This window comes from Tamandua tetradactyla, chromosome 6 (genome assembly GCF_023851605.1).
Source record: "Tamandua tetradactyla isolate mTamTet1 chromosome 6, mTamTet1.pri, whole genome shotgun sequence".
Lineage (NCBI taxonomy): Eukaryota > Metazoa > Chordata > Mammalia > Pilosa > Myrmecophagidae > Tamandua > Tamandua tetradactyla.
In genome coordinates this window covers 83280162-83299715 of record NC_135332.1, presented here as the reverse complement: position 1 = coordinate 83299715, position 19554 = coordinate 83280162, and the positions used below count along the sequence as shown (strand labels likewise).

At 62.4% G+C, this 19554-nt stretch overlaps 3 protein-coding genes across 4 annotated transcripts; 1 reads left to right on the top strand and 2 right to left on the bottom strand.

Moving 5' to 3' along the window:
• The first annotated feature begins 543 nt into the window (after positions 1–543).
• GSDMD (gasdermin D) lies at positions 544–6996 on the top strand. Of its 2 annotated transcripts, XM_077166602.1 has the most exons (12): positions 545–622; positions 841–950; positions 1821–2073; positions 2252–2444; positions 2621–2789; positions 3047–3149; positions 3423–3476; positions 3706–3822; positions 3938–4113; positions 4196–4337; positions 4465–4538; positions 4701–6996. In XM_077166602.1, exons 3-12 carry the CDS (start codon positions 1857–1859, stop codon positions 4941–4943), a joined length of 1488 nt encoding a protein of 495 aa, XP_077022717.1. In that variant the 5' UTR covers positions 545–622; positions 841–950; positions 1821–1856; the 3' UTR covers positions 4944–6996. The 2 variants fall into 2 exon arrangements, with proteins under 2 accessions (XP_077022719.1, XP_077022717.1); XM_077166604.1 differs by lacking the exon at positions 3706–3822 and having other exon boundaries at positions 544–622.
• A 600-nt stretch (positions 6997–7596) lies between these two features.
• Positions 7597–15304, bottom strand: MROH6 (maestro heat like repeat family member 6). Its single transcript, XM_077166605.1, has 14 exons — positions 13639–15304; positions 13112–13264; positions 12716–12870; positions 12079–12196; positions 11691–11875; positions 11464–11601; positions 11256–11370; positions 10987–11130; positions 10736–10909; positions 10446–10613; positions 10113–10232; positions 9740–9842; positions 9583–9648; positions 7597–9435 (listed from the first exon to the last, which is right to left on the bottom strand). The coding sequence occupies exons 1-14, from the start codon at positions 13924–13926 to the stop codon at positions 9206–9208; spliced, it is 2157 nt and encodes a 718-aa protein (XP_077022720.1). The 5' UTR covers positions 13927–15304; the 3' UTR covers positions 7597–9205.
• An 85-nt stretch (positions 15305–15389) lies between these two features.
• On the bottom strand, positions 15390–18478 carry NAPRT (nicotinate phosphoribosyltransferase). Its single transcript, XM_077166601.1, has 13 exons — positions 18211–18478; positions 18003–18130; positions 17842–17924; positions 17417–17547; positions 17199–17314; positions 16898–17094; positions 16682–16822; positions 16394–16478; positions 16222–16302; positions 16037–16139; positions 15790–15944; positions 15579–15686; positions 15390–15498 (listed from the first exon to the last, which is right to left on the bottom strand). The coding sequence occupies exons 1-13, from the start codon at positions 18455–18457 to the stop codon at positions 15436–15438; spliced, it is 1638 nt and encodes a 545-aa protein (XP_077022716.1). The 5' UTR covers positions 18458–18478; the 3' UTR covers positions 15390–15435.
• Between the last annotated feature and the right edge of the window lie 1076 nt (positions 18479–19554).

The following is a 19554-nucleotide window of genomic DNA, read 5'->3' as shown; positions in this document are numbered from 1 at the left end:
TCCATTCATCAGCTGGTCACGGACATTTGGGTGTTGCCACTTTAGGCTAGTATGAGTAACATGGCTGGGACACACATGATTTCTGTCTGAACACTGCTTTCATGCCTCTTGATTACCCACCTCAGAGTGGGATGCCAGGTCACAGATGACTCCATATTTAACCTTCTCAGGAGCCGTAGCCACAAAGCAGCCGCCCCATTTCACCTGTCCACCAACAGGGCACGAGGCGCCGGTTTCTCCACTAACCATATTATTCTCTGACTCTTTTATTCTGGCCACCTCAGAGGGTGTGAAATGATTTCCCACTGAGGTTTGGCATTTCCCTAATGGCCAACGATGGGCGTCTTTCCATGTGCTTATTGGCCATTTGCACACCTTCTTGGGAAAACTACCTATTCAGATCCTTTGCTATAGCTCCACATTTGCAAAACCGTTGCAGGGAGTCCTTTCTCAGAAAGAAACAACCAAAAACCTCAGCACCAGGCTGCAGCTAACAGGAAGCAGGTGCCAGGCTGGCCCCAGGGGGAGGGAACATCCTGCAGCTAACCCTGCCCAGCCCCAGCTCCAGGAGGGGGTCCTGGGAAGCATGCCCTGGAGAGGCTTCAGGAGGAGCTCCGGCAAGGTCCCGGGAAGGGGTCTGGGGAACGTCCGGGGAGTGGAAGATCCCCGGGAGAGGTCCAGGGAGATTCCCTGGAGCGGCTAGAGGAGGGGTCCTGGTCAGCACAGGCCCTGACTACTGGTGGCCTTTCCCCTGCGTGCAGCGGGTCGGGTCGCTGTGGGCGGTTCCGGATGCGGAGACGAGGCTGCGTCAGGCCCACGTGGTTTCACTTTGGGGTTTAGGCACCTGGGGCGGTCCGTTCGGAGTTTCCCGGCAGGGGAGGTGCAGCCGCAGCGCGCAAAGCAGTCTCATCCGCCGCGCGTCCTGGATCCCTTGGCGTCCCCCGGTCAGGGTGAGCGGCACCCCGCGCCCCTCTGCGCGCCCCTAGCCTTCCCGGGCCAGGCTGCGGCAGCTGTCGCGGCTTCCCCCTGGCGCCCGGAGGCAGCCGGCGGGGAGGCGGAACTGGTCCCTGACGGCTACCTGCGACGCCACTCCCTGTTCGTGGCAGGGCAGGGACGGGCAGGACTGGGTTTGGGTTGGACTCTGTGATGGGCCCCCAGGCGCCTTCCGGGTGTGGGGTAGGCCTGTAGAAAGGAGGCGCAGGCCCAGCCCTCCAGCCCCACGCCACGTGGCAGGTCAGGCTTTTTATGGGTGGCTCATGGGGTCTGCAGCCCAGAGAAGACCCCAGGGGACCCAAGCTGGACACTGGGTGCACTTTGGCCTGGCCTTCCTGTGGGCGACCCTGCCCGGTTCCCAGGCGGCCCCTCTTGACAGCGGACAGTCATTGAATGGGAATGCGCCCAGAGGCGGCCCTTACCCTGCCACTGCCCTGCGGCTGCCTCTCAGGAGGCTCCTGAACGCTGGGTGGACGCTGGTGGGGAGGAGGCCACAGTGGGCGCCCAGGGCTGAGAGGTCTTGGGCCTCCCGGCTGTCACACGGGCTCTCTGGCCAGACAGCGTGAGTGGCAGTGGCCAAGTCCAACATCCTGGCCCAGAGGTACTCAACCCTCAAGGGAGCTGAATGGGTGGACAGCAGGGTGGACACCCGGTTTCTTTATGTCAGTGCAGGGCTAGGGAAGGTGACAGGTCAGGAGGATGGGGACACGGCAGCTCTCCACCAGTCAGAGCATCCCAGACAGGCCAGGTGGGGCTGTTTTGGAGGGAAAGAGGTCACTGCCCTTGGAGGCATCCAAGCACCGACCTGCACCCGTCCCTGTTCCCAGCCTGAGGGTACAGAGCCTGACTCTTCTCCTGGGAACATGACGTCAGCCTTCGAGGGGGTGGCCAGGAGCGTGCTCCGGGAGCTGGACCGCCATGGGGAGCTCATTGCAGTGGACAGTCTGCGTGGCTCCGCCACCCTCCGGCCCTACTGCCTTGTAGGCAGGAAGCCGTCCAGCTCGTGGTTCTGGAAACCCCGCTACAAATGCCTCAACTTGACCATCAGGGACATCCTGGAACCCGATGCCCCAGAGCCAGGTACCTGGGGACCGAGCCCCAGCTGGCCTGGGCAAGGAAGAGTGGGCCCACTTGCCACCTGCACCCAGCCTCCCTGGGTCCCCGGGTGCTCTGCTTCCAAAGGGCAGGGACTTCTTGAAGGGTGCACAGCCAGTGCCTGTGCTGGGGTGGGCAGGGCCTCAGATCTGCTCTGTCCCAGCCTTGCAGCGTAGCGGCCTCTTCCACTTCCACGATGCCGTGGACGGGCAGCTGCAGGGTGGCGTGGAGCTGGCAGCCCCAGGGCAGGGGCGGATCGCTGGTGGGGCCGCGGTGTCGGGCAGCTCCAGTGCCTCCACAGACGTGTGCATGCTGCGTGTGGAGCCCAGCACATGGGAGGTCCTGCACCGGGAGAGGTGGGCGCCCCCAGGACCCGGCTGGCCCGAGACATCGGAATCGCCCTGAGGCGGTGTGGGGGGTGGGGGAGAGGCCTGGAGCCTGGGAAGAACAGCAAGGGGCAGGGGGCTCCCGGAGTCAGGGGAGTGCTGGGGCCGCTGGAGCGTCGTGTGAGCTCCCTGTGCTGTCCTGCCAGGCGCCTGCGGCGGCCAGAGCACAAGATCCTGCAGCAGCTGCGGAAATGCGGGGACAACCTGTACGTGGTGACAGAGGTGCTGCAGACGCAGAAGGAGGTGGAGGTCACGCGGACCCACAAGCAGGAGGGTTCGGGCCAGTTCACGCTGCCCGGGGCCATGTGCCTGCAGGTGTGTGAGCCGCGGCAGCAGGCGGGGAGTTGGGGTAGCCGGGGTGGCATTGCAGGCAGCAGGGCTAGGGCTCTGCCAAGGAGCCTCAGGGAGTGCCTTGCCCCCATCCCCACGTCATACGATCACCCCAGACTCTCTGGCTGTACCCCAACACTGCCGCACACCCCCGAAACAACGTGGCAGCAGGTACCTCCCTACCCCCGCCCACCAGGCCCCCAGTCCCCAGCCCCACCCCTGAGCCTGCATCCATCCTGCAGGGCGAGGGCCAGGGCCACCTGAGCCGCAAGAAGACGGTCACCATCCCCTCTGGCAGCGTCCTCGCCTTCCAGGTGGCCCAGCTGGTGATCGGCTCCGACTGGGGTGAGTGCGACCTGGCGGCCTTTTCTGGGCCCAGGTTTCCTGGAGCCTGTCAACGAGGGGCCGAGAGGGTGAGCCAGGGAGGCCTGGGAGGCGCCACTGGCTCCAGATCGGGGTGGGGGGAGGGGGGCTGCGGGCATCTGGCTGTGCCACTGCCTGGGTCTGGGGTGGCTGGGGACCCCTGCCCTGAAGTATGGGAGACTGGGAGCTCCTGGGGTGAAGGAACGGCAGGGAGCTGACCTGCCTCCTCCAGTGGGTGCTCTCACCTCCTGCCAGACATCCTCTTCTTCCTGGACAATAAACAGAGAACCTTCAGGCAGCTTTCAGCAGGTGAGGCCACTGCTCCTGCCTCCCCTCCAGCAGGGCCTTTCCAGTGGGGACAGGAGGGGCAGTGCACTCCCTTGGGTGGTGGAGGTCCTCTGGGTACTGAGGACATGGGGTGGCCTATTGTGGGGGCAACCCCCACATACACACACAGTGGGGGAGCAGAGAGGCAGCCAGGCCCCAGCCCTCCCTGGCTCGGGGCTCCTGCACCCCACACCTTGCCCTTCCTCTCCAGCCGATGCAGCATCCCCAGCTAAGACGCTCGCCTCTCATGAGGCCAGCCAGCCGCAGCAAGCCTGGGGCTTTTCCTCTTTTATGCGGGCTGTCCGCCGCCACTTCACGATCCAAGCAGGTCAGTGTCTCTTGACCGCCCCTGGGGTTCCAGGTCTTGGGGACCACACTTCCTGACCAAGGTTCTCCAAGGTCCTAGTGGGCACCTAGGTGACCCCAGCCCTCTGTCCCCACAGATGGGTTTGCTGAGGAATGGGCAGCAGTCACTGAAGATCTTGCGGGTCTGCGGGCAGAGGTGCAGGCCAGGTGCCAGGACCTGAAACACCTGTCATGCAGGCTGCGCCAAGTGCTGCTGGGGGCCATGGGGAAGCTGCTGCAGGACGGGCCGGCTCTTCAAGCCCTGGAGGAGGCGGTGAGCAGGCCGTGGTGGGGCTGAGGGACCCAGCCGGGGAGGCTGGGGACAGGCCGGGCTTACCTCTGTGCCCTGTGCCCAGCTGGAGCAGGGGCTGAGCTGCGGGCAGGTGGAGCCTCAGGACGGCCTGGTGGGCATGGTCATCGAATGCGTGGTGCTCTCCTCCAGACACGTAGTAGAGGAACTCGCCCTCCCTATCGTCTATCTGCTGGGCGCACTGACCGGTGAGGGGAGCTGGGGGTGGGCAGGGCAGCTGTACCCCAAGAGGAGCACGGGAGGCAGAGAGGAGGGACATGGGCTGCCCCAGCTAGGGCCTTCCAGAATCCCCTCTTACCTGAGGCCTCTCCCCAGCGCTGAGTGAAACCCAGCACCTGCTGATGGCCCGAGCGCTGGAGACAGGGGCCTTGCCCGGCCAGCTCGAGCTGGTGAGAGGGTGTGGTATAAGGGGAGGGGATGGGCCTACTGTGCAACCCCCTGGGTGCATCTGGGAAGGGGTGATGTGGGTGGGGCGCTGGATGCCTGGGGCTTTGGGGCAGTGGGTTCCTGGGAGCCAGCCCACCTGTAAGGCTTCCACCCTGTCCTGGCAGGTGGAGAGCCTCTTGGAGCAGAGTGTTCCCTGGCAGGAGCCCAGGGCTGTGTCGCTGCCACCAAGGCTCCTGGGGGGCGGCTGGAGTGAGGAGGTACCCGGTTGGGTCCTGCTGGAGGAGTGTGGCCTCCAACTACAGGTGGATGCCCCACAGGTATCCTGGGACCCTGACGCCCAGGGCCTCGTGTGTGCGCTCTTTGCCTCCCTGGCACTGCTCCTGCAGCTGGGACAGGAGCCCAGTTAGCCTGCCTGACCACCCACTGCGGCTCGGATGGCTCCCAGGCCGCACAGGGTGGTGCTCGGGCCCACCCACTGCCAACCTGGGGAAGGAGCAACAGCTTTGGCTAGGAGCCCAACCCAGCTGCATGGCTGCTCTCCACTGGGGCCACTCAATAAATACATGATGCATCAAGGAAGACCGGCCTCTGAGGTTTTCAAGGGTCCTAGATCTGGGATGGGAGGTCTGTGTTCACCCTGACAGAGAGGGGTGTGGGAGCCAAAAGCAGGCATCTGCCCCCCATGGCCCTGCATCCCCCATACTTGGGGCCTGGCCTGGTACCTCTGCCCCCTACTTGGGCCCACCACCTCTGGTGCAGGCCAGCCATTTAGGCTAGACAGAGTACACCAGGACAATTCTGGGACCTGGGACCATGCATTTGAGAGGGCCTACCCACCCTTGGCCTGCTGGGGCTACCGGGAGTACTGGGGCAGGGCTGTGGGATGACTGCTCCAGCCAGCAGCTCGTCCTCCAACCCTGCAGGTTTAGGCAGCACGTCTACCGCGCAGGCCAGCCCACCTTCAGGGGCCCCCTTTGTCACAGTGCAGCACTCTGACACCCAACTTGCAGGACTTCCCAAAGAGAAGGCACCGTGGGCTCCACTTTGGCTGGGAAATGAAACCCCAGGAAAACCCAGGTACAACAGTGATGTATGTACCTGAATTTAAAAATGGATTACTCGTAATCCTTCAAAGCGCAATTTATTTAAGGGTTTAAGCAAATCATAGAATAAAGGATCTTTTCAATAGATGAGTAACATTAAAAAGATGATATATTTGGATAGCTCTTTCAAAAACCAGAACTGATTTTTATAGGTGCCAAGTTTACTTGTGTTATAATAATAACTCCCCCAAAACTTTAATTGCTGAGTAGGTTAAGAAGATCCTCCAATTGGCAAGAGCTTTTTCTGATGTTAACATGTTTGTCTGTTTCAATATATTCCAACTGAAAAGAAGGACGGGTCTAGAGTAGCTTTAGCAGCCCTGAGTTCCACGGCTGCGATGGCACTCCTGTTGGAGCGTGAGGAAATGCTGCACATGTTCCTTGACAAGCTGAAGGAGTTAAGAACATGAGCTACTTTTCTCACCACTGGCATCCAAAATACCCAGCTCACTGAAATCTAGAGACCCCCCCAACACTCTCAAGTGAGAAGCTTCAGGGTGTCTCGATGGGGTGACAAGTGCTGGGGAGAGCTCTAAATACCAAAACCATCCACTTAAAGGTAGTTCATTGTATGCGGTGGGAATTTCACCTCAATAAAAACATCTGTTGGGAGTGTAAGGGTAGTTGAGTGGTAGAATTCTTGCCTGCCATGTGGGAGACCCAGGTTCGATTCCCAGCCTGTGCTCTTCCCAAAGACAAACAAGCAGAAAAAACAAACAAAAATTTAACAAATGGTGGGATAGTCACGTGGAAAAAGAATGAAATGTGACCCCGGGCATATAGCATACAAAAAAACCCCCAAAACCTCCAGACTAACCCGGGCAAGGCAGGAAAACTTTCTCTGGAAAGGAGGAATTGGGGATTGAGTCGTGTCCCCCACAAAAGGCATGTTCCATCACCTGGTCCCATCCTCTTATCCCATATTATCCACAGCCCCTTCCAACATGAACAAGTTAGAATGGCCATAGCTCAAAAACCCCTAAAGAGCGGGAGAAAGATCAGAAGTGATGGAGTTATACAGAGAAGGTCGGGTTTAACAAATGAGTACGATTGCTGAATCATTGTATTGTTATTTCTTTGTCTCCAGTATCTCAGAGCAGCTAGAAGTAAAACCCTAAAGTTGTAGAATTGTAACCCATACCAAACTCTGAAATCTGTTCTACAACTAATTGTTGCAATGTCCTTTGAAATGTATTGCTTTTTTTGTATGTTATTTTTCACAAAACATTTTAAAAATACTTGTGATGATCAATGTACAGCTATAGGATATTGTGAACCATTGATTGTATACTTTGGATGATTACATGGTATGTGAATATACAATATATATCAATAAACAATAAATAATCTTAAAAAAGATTAGCCGAGAAGGTAGACTTACAAAACACAAGATAGGATTTAACAAATGAGTATGACTCTTGAATCATTTCATTAATATATATTTTTTGCATGGGCAGGCACCGGGAATCAAACCCGGGTCTCTGGCATGGCAGGTGAGAACTCTGCCTGCTGAACCACCGTGGCCCACCCTATATTGATACTTATTTTTGTCTCCAGTATCTTGAATCAACCAGAAGGAAAAACCTAAAATTGTGGAACTGTAATCGTACCAAACTTTGAAATCTGTTCTATAACTCATTGTTGTGATGTTCTTTGAAATTTATTGCTTTCTTGTATGTATGTTATTTTTCACAATTGGAAAAAAAAAAAGGCATGTCCTGGGCCCTGCCCCTGGCCCTGTGGATGGGAGCCCCCCTGTAAGTAGGGGTTTGGAGGTGCTGTTAGTTAGGGTGAGGGCACACTGGATTGGTGGGCCTTGACCCAGTATGACAGAGAGCCTTAGGAGCCAAGGAAATCCGGCATGTTAGGAGAAGCCACCGGAGAAGCAAGAAGCCAGAAGTCACTGGAATCAGGAAGAGAGAGGAGAGGACAGCTCCATGTGACAGCAAAGCCATGTGACAGCAAAGCCAAGGATGGCAGCAGGCAGACGATACCGCCCCACGGAGGAAGCCAGCCTCGCCTCTGAAACCGTGAGCCAATAACTTCCCTTTGTGAAGCCCACCCGTTGGATGGAACTTGTTTTAGCAGCTGAGAAACTAAGGCAGGAAGAGAGCGTATCAAAGGCCAGGTAGTGCCGTGGCCACCTACCCACCCTCCCTTCCTGGCCTTCACCCTTGAGGTTTTCCCTCCAGGAGCCTCTCTTGGGCACCGCTTTGGGCCAGGCCCCACCCTGCCTGGGCCCCTGCGTCTTCTGGCCGAGTTGCGTCTTCTGGCCGAGTTGCGGCGGGCACCTGGGATGAAGCTGACACCTAGGGCAGGTGGGGCGTTTCCACTTAGTCCTGGAGAGAGGAGGCATGGGGCTACCTGCTTACACCGGCTGAGCCCCCATTGGCTTTTCTGTGGGATCCGTGGTGGTCCCCTTTGGTCTGCCTGCTGGACCGCCCAGCAGCACCCTGAAGTGAGGGGAAGGCTGTGCTTGGTGGGCAGTGAGCATCTCCCCTTGGGGGCTGCTACTGAGGGCACTGATTAAGGCCATGGGGAGCCCTTTCTGGGGTCCAGACTTTGTGTGGGGGCTGTGGGGGGCCGCTGATGTTCCTTGTCGACTCAACTACAGGGTCCTGGCTCCTGGCCTGGAAACCCAACCCTCCTGCTCGACTGGTCCCCAGAGGTGGCCCAAAGGCTGCGTGGGAGCCCACAATGCTTCCCCCATCTTCTTTCCTTTGTGGGGGCCTGGCTACCCAGGTTTCTCTCTGGAACGATTCCTGGTACATTTAACTCCATTCGTACGTCTGCTTTGGGGGATGCAAACCAAACACAGAACCCTGCTCCCGCCCCCACAGAGCCTTATCCTGTGCTGGGAGAGGCCTGAAGGCAGGAGTCCCCAACTGGGCCTGGGGCACTGGGTCGCAACATAGCTTCTCTTTGCCTCAGAGAACACCTGGGCCATGAGCCTGCTCCCTGCACCTACCTGAACTTCAACCCTGCCACAGAATAACCTTCCTGCCGGCCACCTGTTGCTGTACCTGCAGCCCTGGACTGCACCCCGACCTTAGACCCTGGCTGCAGCTTATCACAGGCCCAGACAGACTCCTGACCAGCTCCATCCACACATGTTTACTTCATGCATTTCTATGTGGGCAGGAGATGGGCGGGAAGGGCCTTCTGGTCTGGGGACAAATGTCCCCCAGCCCTCCTCAGAAAGGGCTGGGAGGGCGAGAAGCCAGAGGGACTCACAGCCCCCCACACCTGAACTTGTAGGTATAACCCCAGGCCTGTGGTGTCCGCAGGAGACGCCAACCCCGCAGGAAGGTCAGGGGATGCCTTCTGGAAGGGCGATGCTCAGACCTGGCCTGACATGATGAGCAGGAGTGGGAATGTGACCAGCAGCTATGGGCAGAGGACAGACGGTACCTCTGGAGCCAAGGGAACAGGGCATGTGAGTCTGGGCTATTGGGAGCCAGGAGATCCTGCCATCCAGCAAGCCACAGGCCCGGGCATGAGGAGTGGGCCCTGGACGGGCAGAGAGCAGCCAGGGTCTGTCAGCTCTGGGGTCATGCCCGCCAGGCTCAGCCAGGTCCTGAGCTGCCCCAGCGGCCCGCCAGGCTCCGCGGCTGGAAGGGGCTGTCAGCGTAGACCGGAGGGGGCCGGGCTGGGCGGGTGCGGCGTGGGACAAGGCGGGCAAGGCGCAGGCCCCGGGGATGGCCCCGCGCCCGGGCCAGCAGCGTCACCTGCTGTGTGGACACATGTGCTGCGGCACGTACCGCAGGCTCCAGGTCGCTCTGCAGCTGCCGCAGATCTGCAGAAGAGGATGGCTGAGGCAGGAGCGGGAGGGGCTCCTCGCTGTCCACCCCCCTCTCCCACTCTCTCCCCATGCTCCTTCCCTGGCCCCTGTGGCCTCTCCAGGACCCCATGCTTGGGAGTGGCAGGCGAGCAGCATCCTCACCCTGGAGCAGGGCGTCCAGCAGGTCCTGGCTTACTCGCCGGGGGCTTGCGTGGTGGACGAAGAAGCCTGGACCAAAACAAACTGTGAGCGCAGGTTCCAAAGCCCAGCCCCAAAGCCCTGGGTGTCAGAGCCGTGTGAATGCTAGTGCTGGTCATACCTATGAGCACGGTGGCCGCCAGGCGCAGGGGGTCCTGCGGGCTCCGCAGGTAGCCCTGGGTCTGGCTCAGGAAGTTGGATACATAGCTCGGATATCGCTGTACCTGGGGACAGAAAGGCTCACAGCAGGACAGGGGAGCCAAAGGGGTGGGGGTGGAAGGATGGGAGGAGAGGAGGCCACCGAGGTGGGCACAGGGGCTGGGGTCCCTGGGGTACCCCTGAGGTAGGGCAGTGGGGCCTGAGGCCAGGCTTGGCTGGGAGAATGGGAGCACAGATTTGGAGGGCAGGCCGTGGCTGGGGCCACCCTCTGGGGCTGGGAAATACAGGGTGGAACTGGGAGCTGGGCGTGACCCTCGCTGTCCTTCCCCACTGACCAGGCGGCCACACACTCGGCTTAGGGCCTCGGGGCTGTCATAGTGTGCCATGGTGACCATCTCCTCCAGCAGGCCCCAATGCAGGGCCTGGTCACAGCGAGCCAGGGTCCACTCTGAGCTCTGGGATGGGGGAGGGAGCAGAGTCGTGATTCCGGAAGCGGATCGGGCCACAAGGAGAGGTGGAGGAACTCAGCGAGGGAGGCCCAGGGAAACCCTGCCCCATGCGCCTGGGGGCCGTCACAGTTCCCCACATGCAACCGTGGGAAGGGGTGGGAAGCTGGGCTGGGGGTGCGTGGATAGGGTCGGGGGGGAACAGTCCCCGGGGCGGCTGACCTCGGCGGCGTCTCGGCTGGGGTCGTGCAGGCGCAGCAGCAAGGGCACCAGACTTTCCAGCACTAGTTTCCGCAGCGGGCCGCGGAGACCCACGCGGAGCCCGCCGCGGCCCCGGCGCACCAGCAACCCGAGGAGCCCGACCGCCGAGGCGCGGACCGAGTCCCGGGCCTGCGTGGGAGAGTGCGGTCAGGACGGGCCCGGGCGGAAAACCGGGTCCCGGGCCCCCGGCGTCGAGGGAGGAAGGAGGTGGGTGCCCTGGGGGATGGGGCCCGGGGCGGGGCGATGCTCACGTCTTCCAGCAGCGGCGGGAGTCGCGGTCCCAGCTCGGCGCTCAGGACCCGCACGGGCGCCCGCGGCCGCTGCAGGAGCCTCCGCAGCGCGCCCAGCGCCGCGCCCACGAGCCGGGCGTCGCCCTCGCCCAGAGCGCCGAGGAGCGGCGGCAGCAGTGTGTTCACCAGCCGCACCTGCGGGGGCAGTTGACTCGTGGGCGGCCCCGCGCAGGCCCCGCCCCCGCCGGCCCCGCCCGCCCCCGCCGCCTCACCTTCCGGCGGTTGAGCGCCAGGTGGCCCAGGCCCAGCAGGCCGAGCCAGCGCACGGTGGGCTCGGGGTCGCCCTGCCAGGTGCGCAGGCGCTCCACGATGGCTTCCTCGCGCAGGAGCCGCGCCGTGGGCCGGCTCTGCAGCAGCTGGGCGGGGGGAGACGCGGTCAGCCTACGCCGCCCCAGTGCCGGCCCCGCGCTACTAAAAAAGGTCAAGGCCCCTGTCACCCTCACCACCAGTCCCAGAGCGCCGGGCGGGGAAGCGCGCTCACCCCGGTGAAGAAGGCCATGGCCGTGAGACGCTGCGTGTCGTCAGTACTACGCAGCCGGGGAAGCAGGTCGGCGAAGAGGCCTCGCAGGTGATGGTCGGCGTGCACCACCATGGCACTGCAGTGGGGTGGACGTGGGAGCGCGCCCTCCGCTTCGGGCTCACTCCTCAAGAAGCACCCCCCCTCCGGCCTCCCTCATGCCCCGGCTCACCTGGCCAGCAGCAGCACGCCCTCCAGGTGGGTGTGGGCTCCCACCAGCCTCCTCCAGCCTCCTGCCTGCTCCATGCACGTGACCACCATACGGCAGCCGTCGCCGGTGAGCAGGGCCTTCAAGGCTTCCACGGTGCAGCTGGATGGGGTGGAGGAGGCCGGCGAATACGCAGGGCGGGCCACGTGGGCGCGCCGGCCCGGCCCCCCACCTCCGGTGTCACCCCTCACCTGGCATGGCTGTGCGGTGGTCCTCGGTGGGACAGGGCCCAGACCTTGGGGCTGTCTGGGGAGTGCATGCTGCGGGCCAGCTGATGCAGCTGCGTGACCAGCGCCAGCAGCAGGTGTGGGTAGAAGCCCCGCGTGGCGCCCACGCAGCCTGACACAGCCAGCATCTCCCCAAGAGCACGTGTGGCCTGCGGAGCAACCAGCCCCCTCAGGCTCTGTGTAAGCCTGTGGCCAAGTTGGGCCAGAGGGATGGGCGCACGCTGCAGGCAGGACGGGATGGAACCTCGGACCCGTGCAGCACTATCTGCAGTGGGTGATTCAGGTCCCAATCGGCTGTCCCTACCCCGCGGCCAGACTCTTTGTCCCTCAGAGCCGGGCTGGAACCACCTACCGCCAGGGTATCCTGCTCGGGCCGTGCGGGTCTCTTCAACGCCCACAGCAGTTGCACCAGTACCTGTGCATTCACACGATGGTTTCTGCTCAGGCTGCACCACAGCTCAGTCGCTGCCCTGGGGGCGCGGGGGTGGCATGAGATACGGGCCCAGCGTGGGCCTGCTGGGAGGGGACACAGGCCAGTCCCTGAGATCAGGGTGGAGGCAGCCACTAGGACTCCAGCGGGGACCAGGGGTGGGGGTAGGTGAAGGGGAGGGTAAACCATACCCCAGAGATGAGTGACCACAGCTCATATGGGGTCTGAGATATGCAAATCAACATGGCATTATTTTCAAAATAAAAACTAATCTCCTGGGGGTGAATTAACCACAGAATGGGGGCTGGGGAGTTCGGGGCACAGAAGCCCAGCTACCCCAAGAGAGGAGGACACGCCAAGCCAGGAATCCAGCCCCCAAACTCCAGAAGGTGGAAGGGGGCATGCGGGGAGCAGTTTGCTGAACTAAAGGAGAGATGAGGGGTAGATGTGGGGGCAGGGGCCGAGAGGCATGTAATTGGAGCCTCTGCCCCTCCACCAGGCTTGCGTCCAAGCGGGGAAGCCGGAAGGAAGCCGCTGGGGCAGTGGGGGTGGGGCTTACCTGTCCGGGGGCAGCGAGTGCGGCAGCAGCTCGAACACCACATCCCTCGCGTGCTCTAGGGCCAGTGCGCTCAGTACCCGCAGGGCTGCGCGCCGGGGCCTCCCTTCGGCCAGGCTGGGCACCTGCGCCAGCAGCCCGCGTACCAGGGCGTGCACCTGGGTGGAGGAGGCAGAAGCCACCATCAGGCCTCCTCGACCCCCAATTATCCTCTGGCAGCACCATCCCGACAGGGCACCGGCAGCCTGTGCCTGCCCAAGGCGGTGGGCATGACGCTGCTGGCTCTAATGCACTGTCCTTGGGGGGGCACGGCTGGAAGAGAGAAGGGGGTGGGGGTGGGGAAGGACCCTGTGGAAAGGGGGCAGGATGGGCAGGGAGGCCAGGTGGTGGAGAGCTGACCTGGTCTTCCAGCCGCTCTCCCCGAGCTTCCAGTGCCGAGGACAGGGTGAGCGCTGTCGCCTGGGTCCCAGCAAAGCCAGCTTCCTCCAGGCAGGCAGCCGTGTACAAGGCTAGGTCGGCGAGGACCCCCTCCTCCCAGGAGCTCTGGTAGGCCTAGGACAGAGTTGGTGGGGTGAAGTCGCAAGTTTCTCCCAGCCCCCCAGCTATCCTTGACCCCCTCCACACACACACACACACACACACACACACACACACACACACACACACACACACACACACACACACACACACACACACACATTTCCCACCCCCATCCCACTCCCCACACAGCTTCCCATAATATCCCCAGGCCCCTCCATGGCCATCCAGCCCATTTTACCTGCAGTTCCTCTCTTCTCCCCACCTAGCTCCACACCTTTCCTTCCCTGCTGCTCCAGGAACCCCAGGAGACTTAGAGCACAGGGGAGTCCCCGGAGGAGCTGTGGGCCCCCAGGCTGGTCTCTGGCCCTCCCTCCCTTGAGTCTCACCTGGTGGGGTCCCTCAGGGGCTCTCTCCCGGGTACTACGTGGGGAGCAGGTCTCACTGTCAGCTGTGGGGACAGCGGCTGCACTGCCGGGCTCGGCCTCAGAGGCTGGGGTAGGCACCTGGCCCTGAGCTCCAGCCTCGGATTCCAGCTCCTGGGGCTCAGGGAGGGGGTCCATGGAATGGGGTGGCGGGGGCTGCCCCTGGCTGGCTCGGATCCCTTCAGCCAGAGCTGTCAGGGTAAGTCCCCCAACAGGGGCCCCCCGGGCCCAGCCCCACACGCCCCCAGCCATGGCCACCCCACACTCCCAGATGCTCAGCCAGGTTCGGCAGCACCTGCCACAGTTCCTTCCGAGAAGTCTGCCCGGCCTGACCTAGAAGCAGGCCCAGGCGGGCCCCAGACAGGCGTGGTGGCGCGTGCGCAGGTGAGCCGGAGTTCAGGGGTGGAAGGGGGCTGGGGTGCAACATGGGTGTCCCCAGAAAGGCCTTGATAAGGGCCCCTTCCTGGTTGCTGGTGGTGAACTGTTGGCTTGCAGCCCGAGCGTCTGGGTCTGATACCCAGGACCCTGAGGAAGGGGCTGGATACCCTGGTGGGGTGGTTAGCAAGGGGAAGGCAAAGAAGGGCCCTTGGCCCTGACCTCCAGCCCCTCTAGTGGGGGACCCTGGGCAAGTGTAGACAGCCCATGTTGGTCCAGCAGGATTCAGAAGCCTGAGCCAAGGCCTCATCTGATTCAGCCTTAGAGGAGCAGCCAGGTCAGGCCACCCTCACTGCACACCAGGCCAAGCCAGCCAGCCCGGTGATGTTTGGACGAGTGGTCACCAGCCCTGGGGCAGGACAAACAAGTGGTGGTGGCTGGCTACTATAGGACTTGGTCAGTTCTGGGTGCTGCCCTCCACATTCCACCTCAGTAGGCCACCAGGTCCCTTGGTCCTTGCACCTAGGAAGTGCACACTTGAGAACTATGGCCTCTGGGTGTGTAGGTGAGTTTGTGAGTCTCTATCTCCCAAGCCCTGGCTTCGCAGGGCTGGCCTGATGGGCCCCAAATTCCCACCCTCCACCCTCACCCAATACCCCAGGAAGCCCTGCCCAGCCCTGAGCCCCAGGGGAGCCGGATGAACAGGTCAGGCTGAATACCTCCCAAAGCACTCATTGAGCCGGCACATCCTTGTGCCACCTCATGCCAGTTCCCGCCCTGTGCTTCCAGCCCAGCTTAAAGCTTCCCCCTGAGTGTTTCCTCCCGAGTCCAAGTCTAAAGCAGACAGAGCCCAGGGTGCCTGCAAGGGGGTACAAGCAGACCTAGGACCACTGGGCAGGCATCTGGAGCTGGAGCCACCTACCAGGGACTTTGCTGGCTCTAGTGCAGGCTCCAGTCCGTGACACCCAACCTCCCTGCCTTGCTGCCCAGAGCTGCTAGGTCAGGAGCTAAGTCCCTTGGCCTCTTAAGCCTAAGATGTCCTTACTGACCTACGTTTGGACACAGGGAGTGCCCCCATGGACCTGCCTCTAGGAAAGCAGATTTCTGCAGGAACTCCCCTATTGCCAGGTGGACACCAAAGTCCCCTTCTACCTGTGGCCCTACCATCTGCAGCTTCAGGTCTGCCTCCCTGTGCCCAGCTCCTAAGTCATGGCCCAGCCTGTTAGCTTGCCTCGCTGCCCCCAGGGCCTTGGCTTGGAGCTGTCTCTCCTGACTCTGGGGGGCCTAGGAGACAGAATGGGAAGCAGACTGGGCAGACAAATGACACGTGACACATGACAAGTTGTAGAGGATGGTTAGTGACTCATGTTGTGACACAGGGGATTCTCATGGGGGGCCTCCAGCACTCAGACTGTCCACCAGGGCCTGCAGCTTCTCCGACAGCGCCACCTGCAGGGCAAGAGGACGTGGCAGGTGGGGACCATTGGGGCCGGGGACACAGGGCCGGCCGTGATGGGGCATGCACCCACCTGGCACAAAGTGGGGTTCTCCAGCCAACTGTGGGCAGGGCTGAGGCAGCTCAAGGACTGCTGGGCATAGGCTCTAGACTCAGCTAGGGTTGGGAGAGGCTGGCACAGCTGGGGGAAGAGGGAAGAGAGGAGGCATCTCAGGCACTGGCTCAGGGTTGAGGTCAGGATTCGGGGTGAAGGTGCAGACTGAGGAATGGATGAGGCTTGTCACCTGGCCGTGCTGAAGCCAGAGCTGCAGCAGGGGCTCGACATGTGCCGGGCTCACGGTGTGGGGCTCCTGGGACCCTCGGGGCCAGACCTTCAGTTCCTGCCCAGCCTGGGGTGCTGGTTCCTCCGCCAACTGCAGCAGGTCCAACAGCAGAGAACCTGCATGTGGAGGAGGGGAGGGATAATGGCAGGGGTGGGTGGGGGTGGGTCCCTAAAAGGAGGACAGCGGGCCAGGATGTGAGGGTCCTCACCATCAGAGCCCAGGAGCCGGAAGGCAGCCTTGCTCCCAGGCAGTGTCTGCTTCTCAGAGTCTTCTGTCAGCTTCATTCGTGGCTGGCCCCCCACAGACACCAGCTGCGGGGAGAGCATGCTGGGGTGGCTGGACCCTCACGCACCATGGGTCAGCCTCCAGCTGGTCTCCAGACCCCATCCTCACCTTGTAGACACAGCCCAGGAATGGCTGCCGGGGGCAGGTGACCACACTGGTGCCAATACCTATGACATCCACTTCGCTGCCCTGGGGGGCAGGTGAGGGTGGCAGTGAGCTCAGCCAGAACCTGGCAGGGGGCACAGCACCCCTCCCAATCCCCTTTGCACTCCACCCCCACCTCCTGGACCAGCCGGGCCAGCTCTTCCTCGTCAATGTTGTTGCTGACGGCAATGCGGACTGACTCCAGCCAGGGTACCTGGAACCTGGGAAGGGACACAATAGGCATCTTTGAGCAGCACTGTCCTGTCACCCTGGTCCCCTGGTCATATGATTTTCCCATCAGCTACCTCCCTTCTCTCCAGGTCAAAACTCCAATGAACCAGCAACCCAGAGACCAGTGTTCCAACATTCTGGCTCCCGAAAGCAGCCTCCCAGCTGGGACTCTGCACCCCCAAGGGGGACCCACAGGGCTGCAGTGGTCCGGAAGACTCCACGGATCTCTAGGGCCTGCTGGAGCAGATCTCCACTGTCCAATCTCACGCCCACCGCATGGTAGCCCAGCTCCCCTAGTGCCAGGGCCACAGCCAGGAAGTTGGGAAGACCACTCCTGCAGACAGACAAAGGGCTTGGAGGTCTGCCCCTGCTCTGCAGAGCGCCCCCTGGCCAAATGCCCGGTCCTCACCGCCGCACGCTGTAGGAGTCCAGAAGGCCCTGGAAGGCTTGGGGGAAGGCCAGAGCATAGGCCACGAAGGCTGCCCGCTCCCCCCGATGCGGCTCCTGGACCCCCAGTCCCAGGTGGGCACACACACGCTCCAGCCAGACCTCCACACGGGCGGGCAGGTCCACCCGGGAGCCCTCACCTGCAGCCGGAGCCAACATCTGTAGAAGAGAACAGTAGATGTCTGGGGCCCAGGAGCCCTGGGTGAGGATTGGTTTTGGGGTCTGACTTCTGGGGTGAGTGGAGGAGGAAAGGAGTTACTGACCGGGTCAGGGGGCACTTCAGTGCCCAAAAAAGAAGTGACAAAGGAATGTGCCAGGGTCCCGGCCACTGGCACTCCCCGCAGCTGCCCTGCTAGCACGTTGCTGCTGCTGTCGAATCCTAGGTGAAGGGAGGGAGTCAGGCAGGGTTGGGGACTTCAGGGGGGTCTGTGTCTTCCTGAGGGATCTCCTCCCACCCCAGCCTTCGTTGCCCCTCACGCACCGCCCATGTAGCTGTAGGTGGAGGCTGTGAGGCCCCCGTCGGGACCCTGAGCGCGCCGCAGCCCCATTTCCAGGAGCCGCTTCTCTGGTCCAGCGATCAGGCGAAGCCGTGCAGCGTTGGTGGCCACAAGGCTGCGGAAGGAAGCCAGCAGGGGACCCGGGGATAGGGTCATGAAACCATCGGGCCGGCTGGAGTTACCCTGGGGTCTGGGGCTCCCGCTCCCAGCCTTCCTTTACCCCTCCCCGGGAACCCGTTTATGGGCCCCAGAGTCCTGCCCTCAAAGGTTTCCTAACAACGGGAGCCCCAGTCCAGCGCTCCACCCCGCGGCGCCCCGCCCCCACCCCGCGCCGCCTCGCCTCCTCCCGAGCTCCTTCCGGACCACCTCGAGCGCCTGGGTCTGCCCCGCCGAATCCCCGCGCGCCAACCTGGCGTAGCTGACCAGGCAGAGCAGCGGCGTCTCCAGCAGCTGCACCACCAGCAGCGGCCCCGACACCTGCAGCAGCGGCACCTGAAGGAAGGACTGTCAGCCCCGCCCGGCCCGTCCCTGCGCGCCCGCCCCGCTCCTGCCACTCGACCCCGCACTCACGCCGGGGAAGGCAAGAGAGCCCTCAGGCAGGGCCCGCACCGTCACCCCGGAGCAGTCAAGGGCTCGAAGGTGCGCGAAGAAGGCAGGGTCTGTGTCCGCGGGCAGCACCGAGGCCAAAAACTGCACGTCTGGGGGCGACAGTCACACATGGGCTGGGCGCGGGCTGGGGACGGGGTATGGGCTCGCTGGGGCGGACAAGGGCCACTACCTGCGTCCCGCAGGCGGAAGGCGCGCAGGAAGCGCACGCAGTCGCGCAGCCCCGCTGCCAGGGCGAAGGCGCCGCCGAACGGGCAGCGGCGGAAGAAGAGCTCGAACTCAGCGGCTTCCCGCGCCCGGCCCGCTCGCCAGTAGCCCAGAGCCATGGTGGCCTGGTAGAGGTCGGTGAGCAGCGGCCGCGCTGCCGCGCGCCCCTCAGGGTCCCCAGGTTCCACGTCCGCGTCCCGCGCCGCCGCCATCCCGCTCGAGACTCCGGCCGCCGCGCCCCGCCACGTGACGGCCGGCCAATGGTAGAGAGCCTGGGGCTGGCCCGCACCCCCTCCCCGCCCCGAACTGGGGTTCCCGACCCCGGGATCCCCCTCGCCTGGAAAGTTGCTGGTTACGCAGTGTCCGGGTGTAAACACTCTTGAGGAGTCGGGTAACGAGCTGCGCGTGCAGGAGGGCCAGAGCCAGTGAGAGGCCTCCTTTCTCCCACCTCTAAGGGAACACTCAGAGGAGGGCTGGAGGGTGGGATCCCAGCGCCACAATGGGGCGGAGAATTGGGTGACACCCCTCCCAGGGCCAGTGGCCTCCTGGACTTGGCTCTCTGCCCTTCCCTGCCCCTGGCCATGCCTTGCCCTGGAGGCAGAGGGCAGAGGAAGCAGCCAGACTTCAGCCCTGCTCCACCTAGATTGTGGGCCTAGGGGTTGAAGAGCCCAGTTGGGCCCCAGCCCTGTCCCTACCCCGGCAGTCCTCAGGACCTGGCTTAGTGCCCTTGGGCACCAACTTGTTCTCACCCGCTTTAGCCTAACTGTGCTGCCAGGGTATGGCAGTTGGGGGATCTTATGCTCCCAGCCCTGCAACAAGTTCCCCAAAGTGCCCTGAACCAGAGGTGAACCCCTGCTCACAGGAAGTAGCCACACCCCACACTCTTTCACCCAGACATTTCTCTCCCAGGGAACCGATGCAAGTCCTGACCAGATGGGGCATTGGGGGGAATGGCATGCAGCAAGGATGGGGGTGCAGAGGGCACTGCTCAGGCCATATCCTATCACATCCTGGCCCAGAGCCCCTGCCAGGTGAGGGGTGGGCAGGTGGACTTCTCAGAAAGGCAGGGTTCTCAGGGTTGTGGCTTAGTGCACATTGACTCTGCAAATGGCTGAGCAAGGACTACAGCCTGGGGGCAGGGTCTGGGAAGGAAGCCCAGCCTTCATGAAGAGCTGGTGGGAAGCAAGAAGAGTTTCAGACACGTTGGGTCTGGGTAAGGCCAGGGACCTCTTCTTGGATGGTTCCAAAACTACACCATGGTACCCAGGGTGGGGGGAGAGCTCAGCCAGGAATGGAGGGGGCAAGCGGT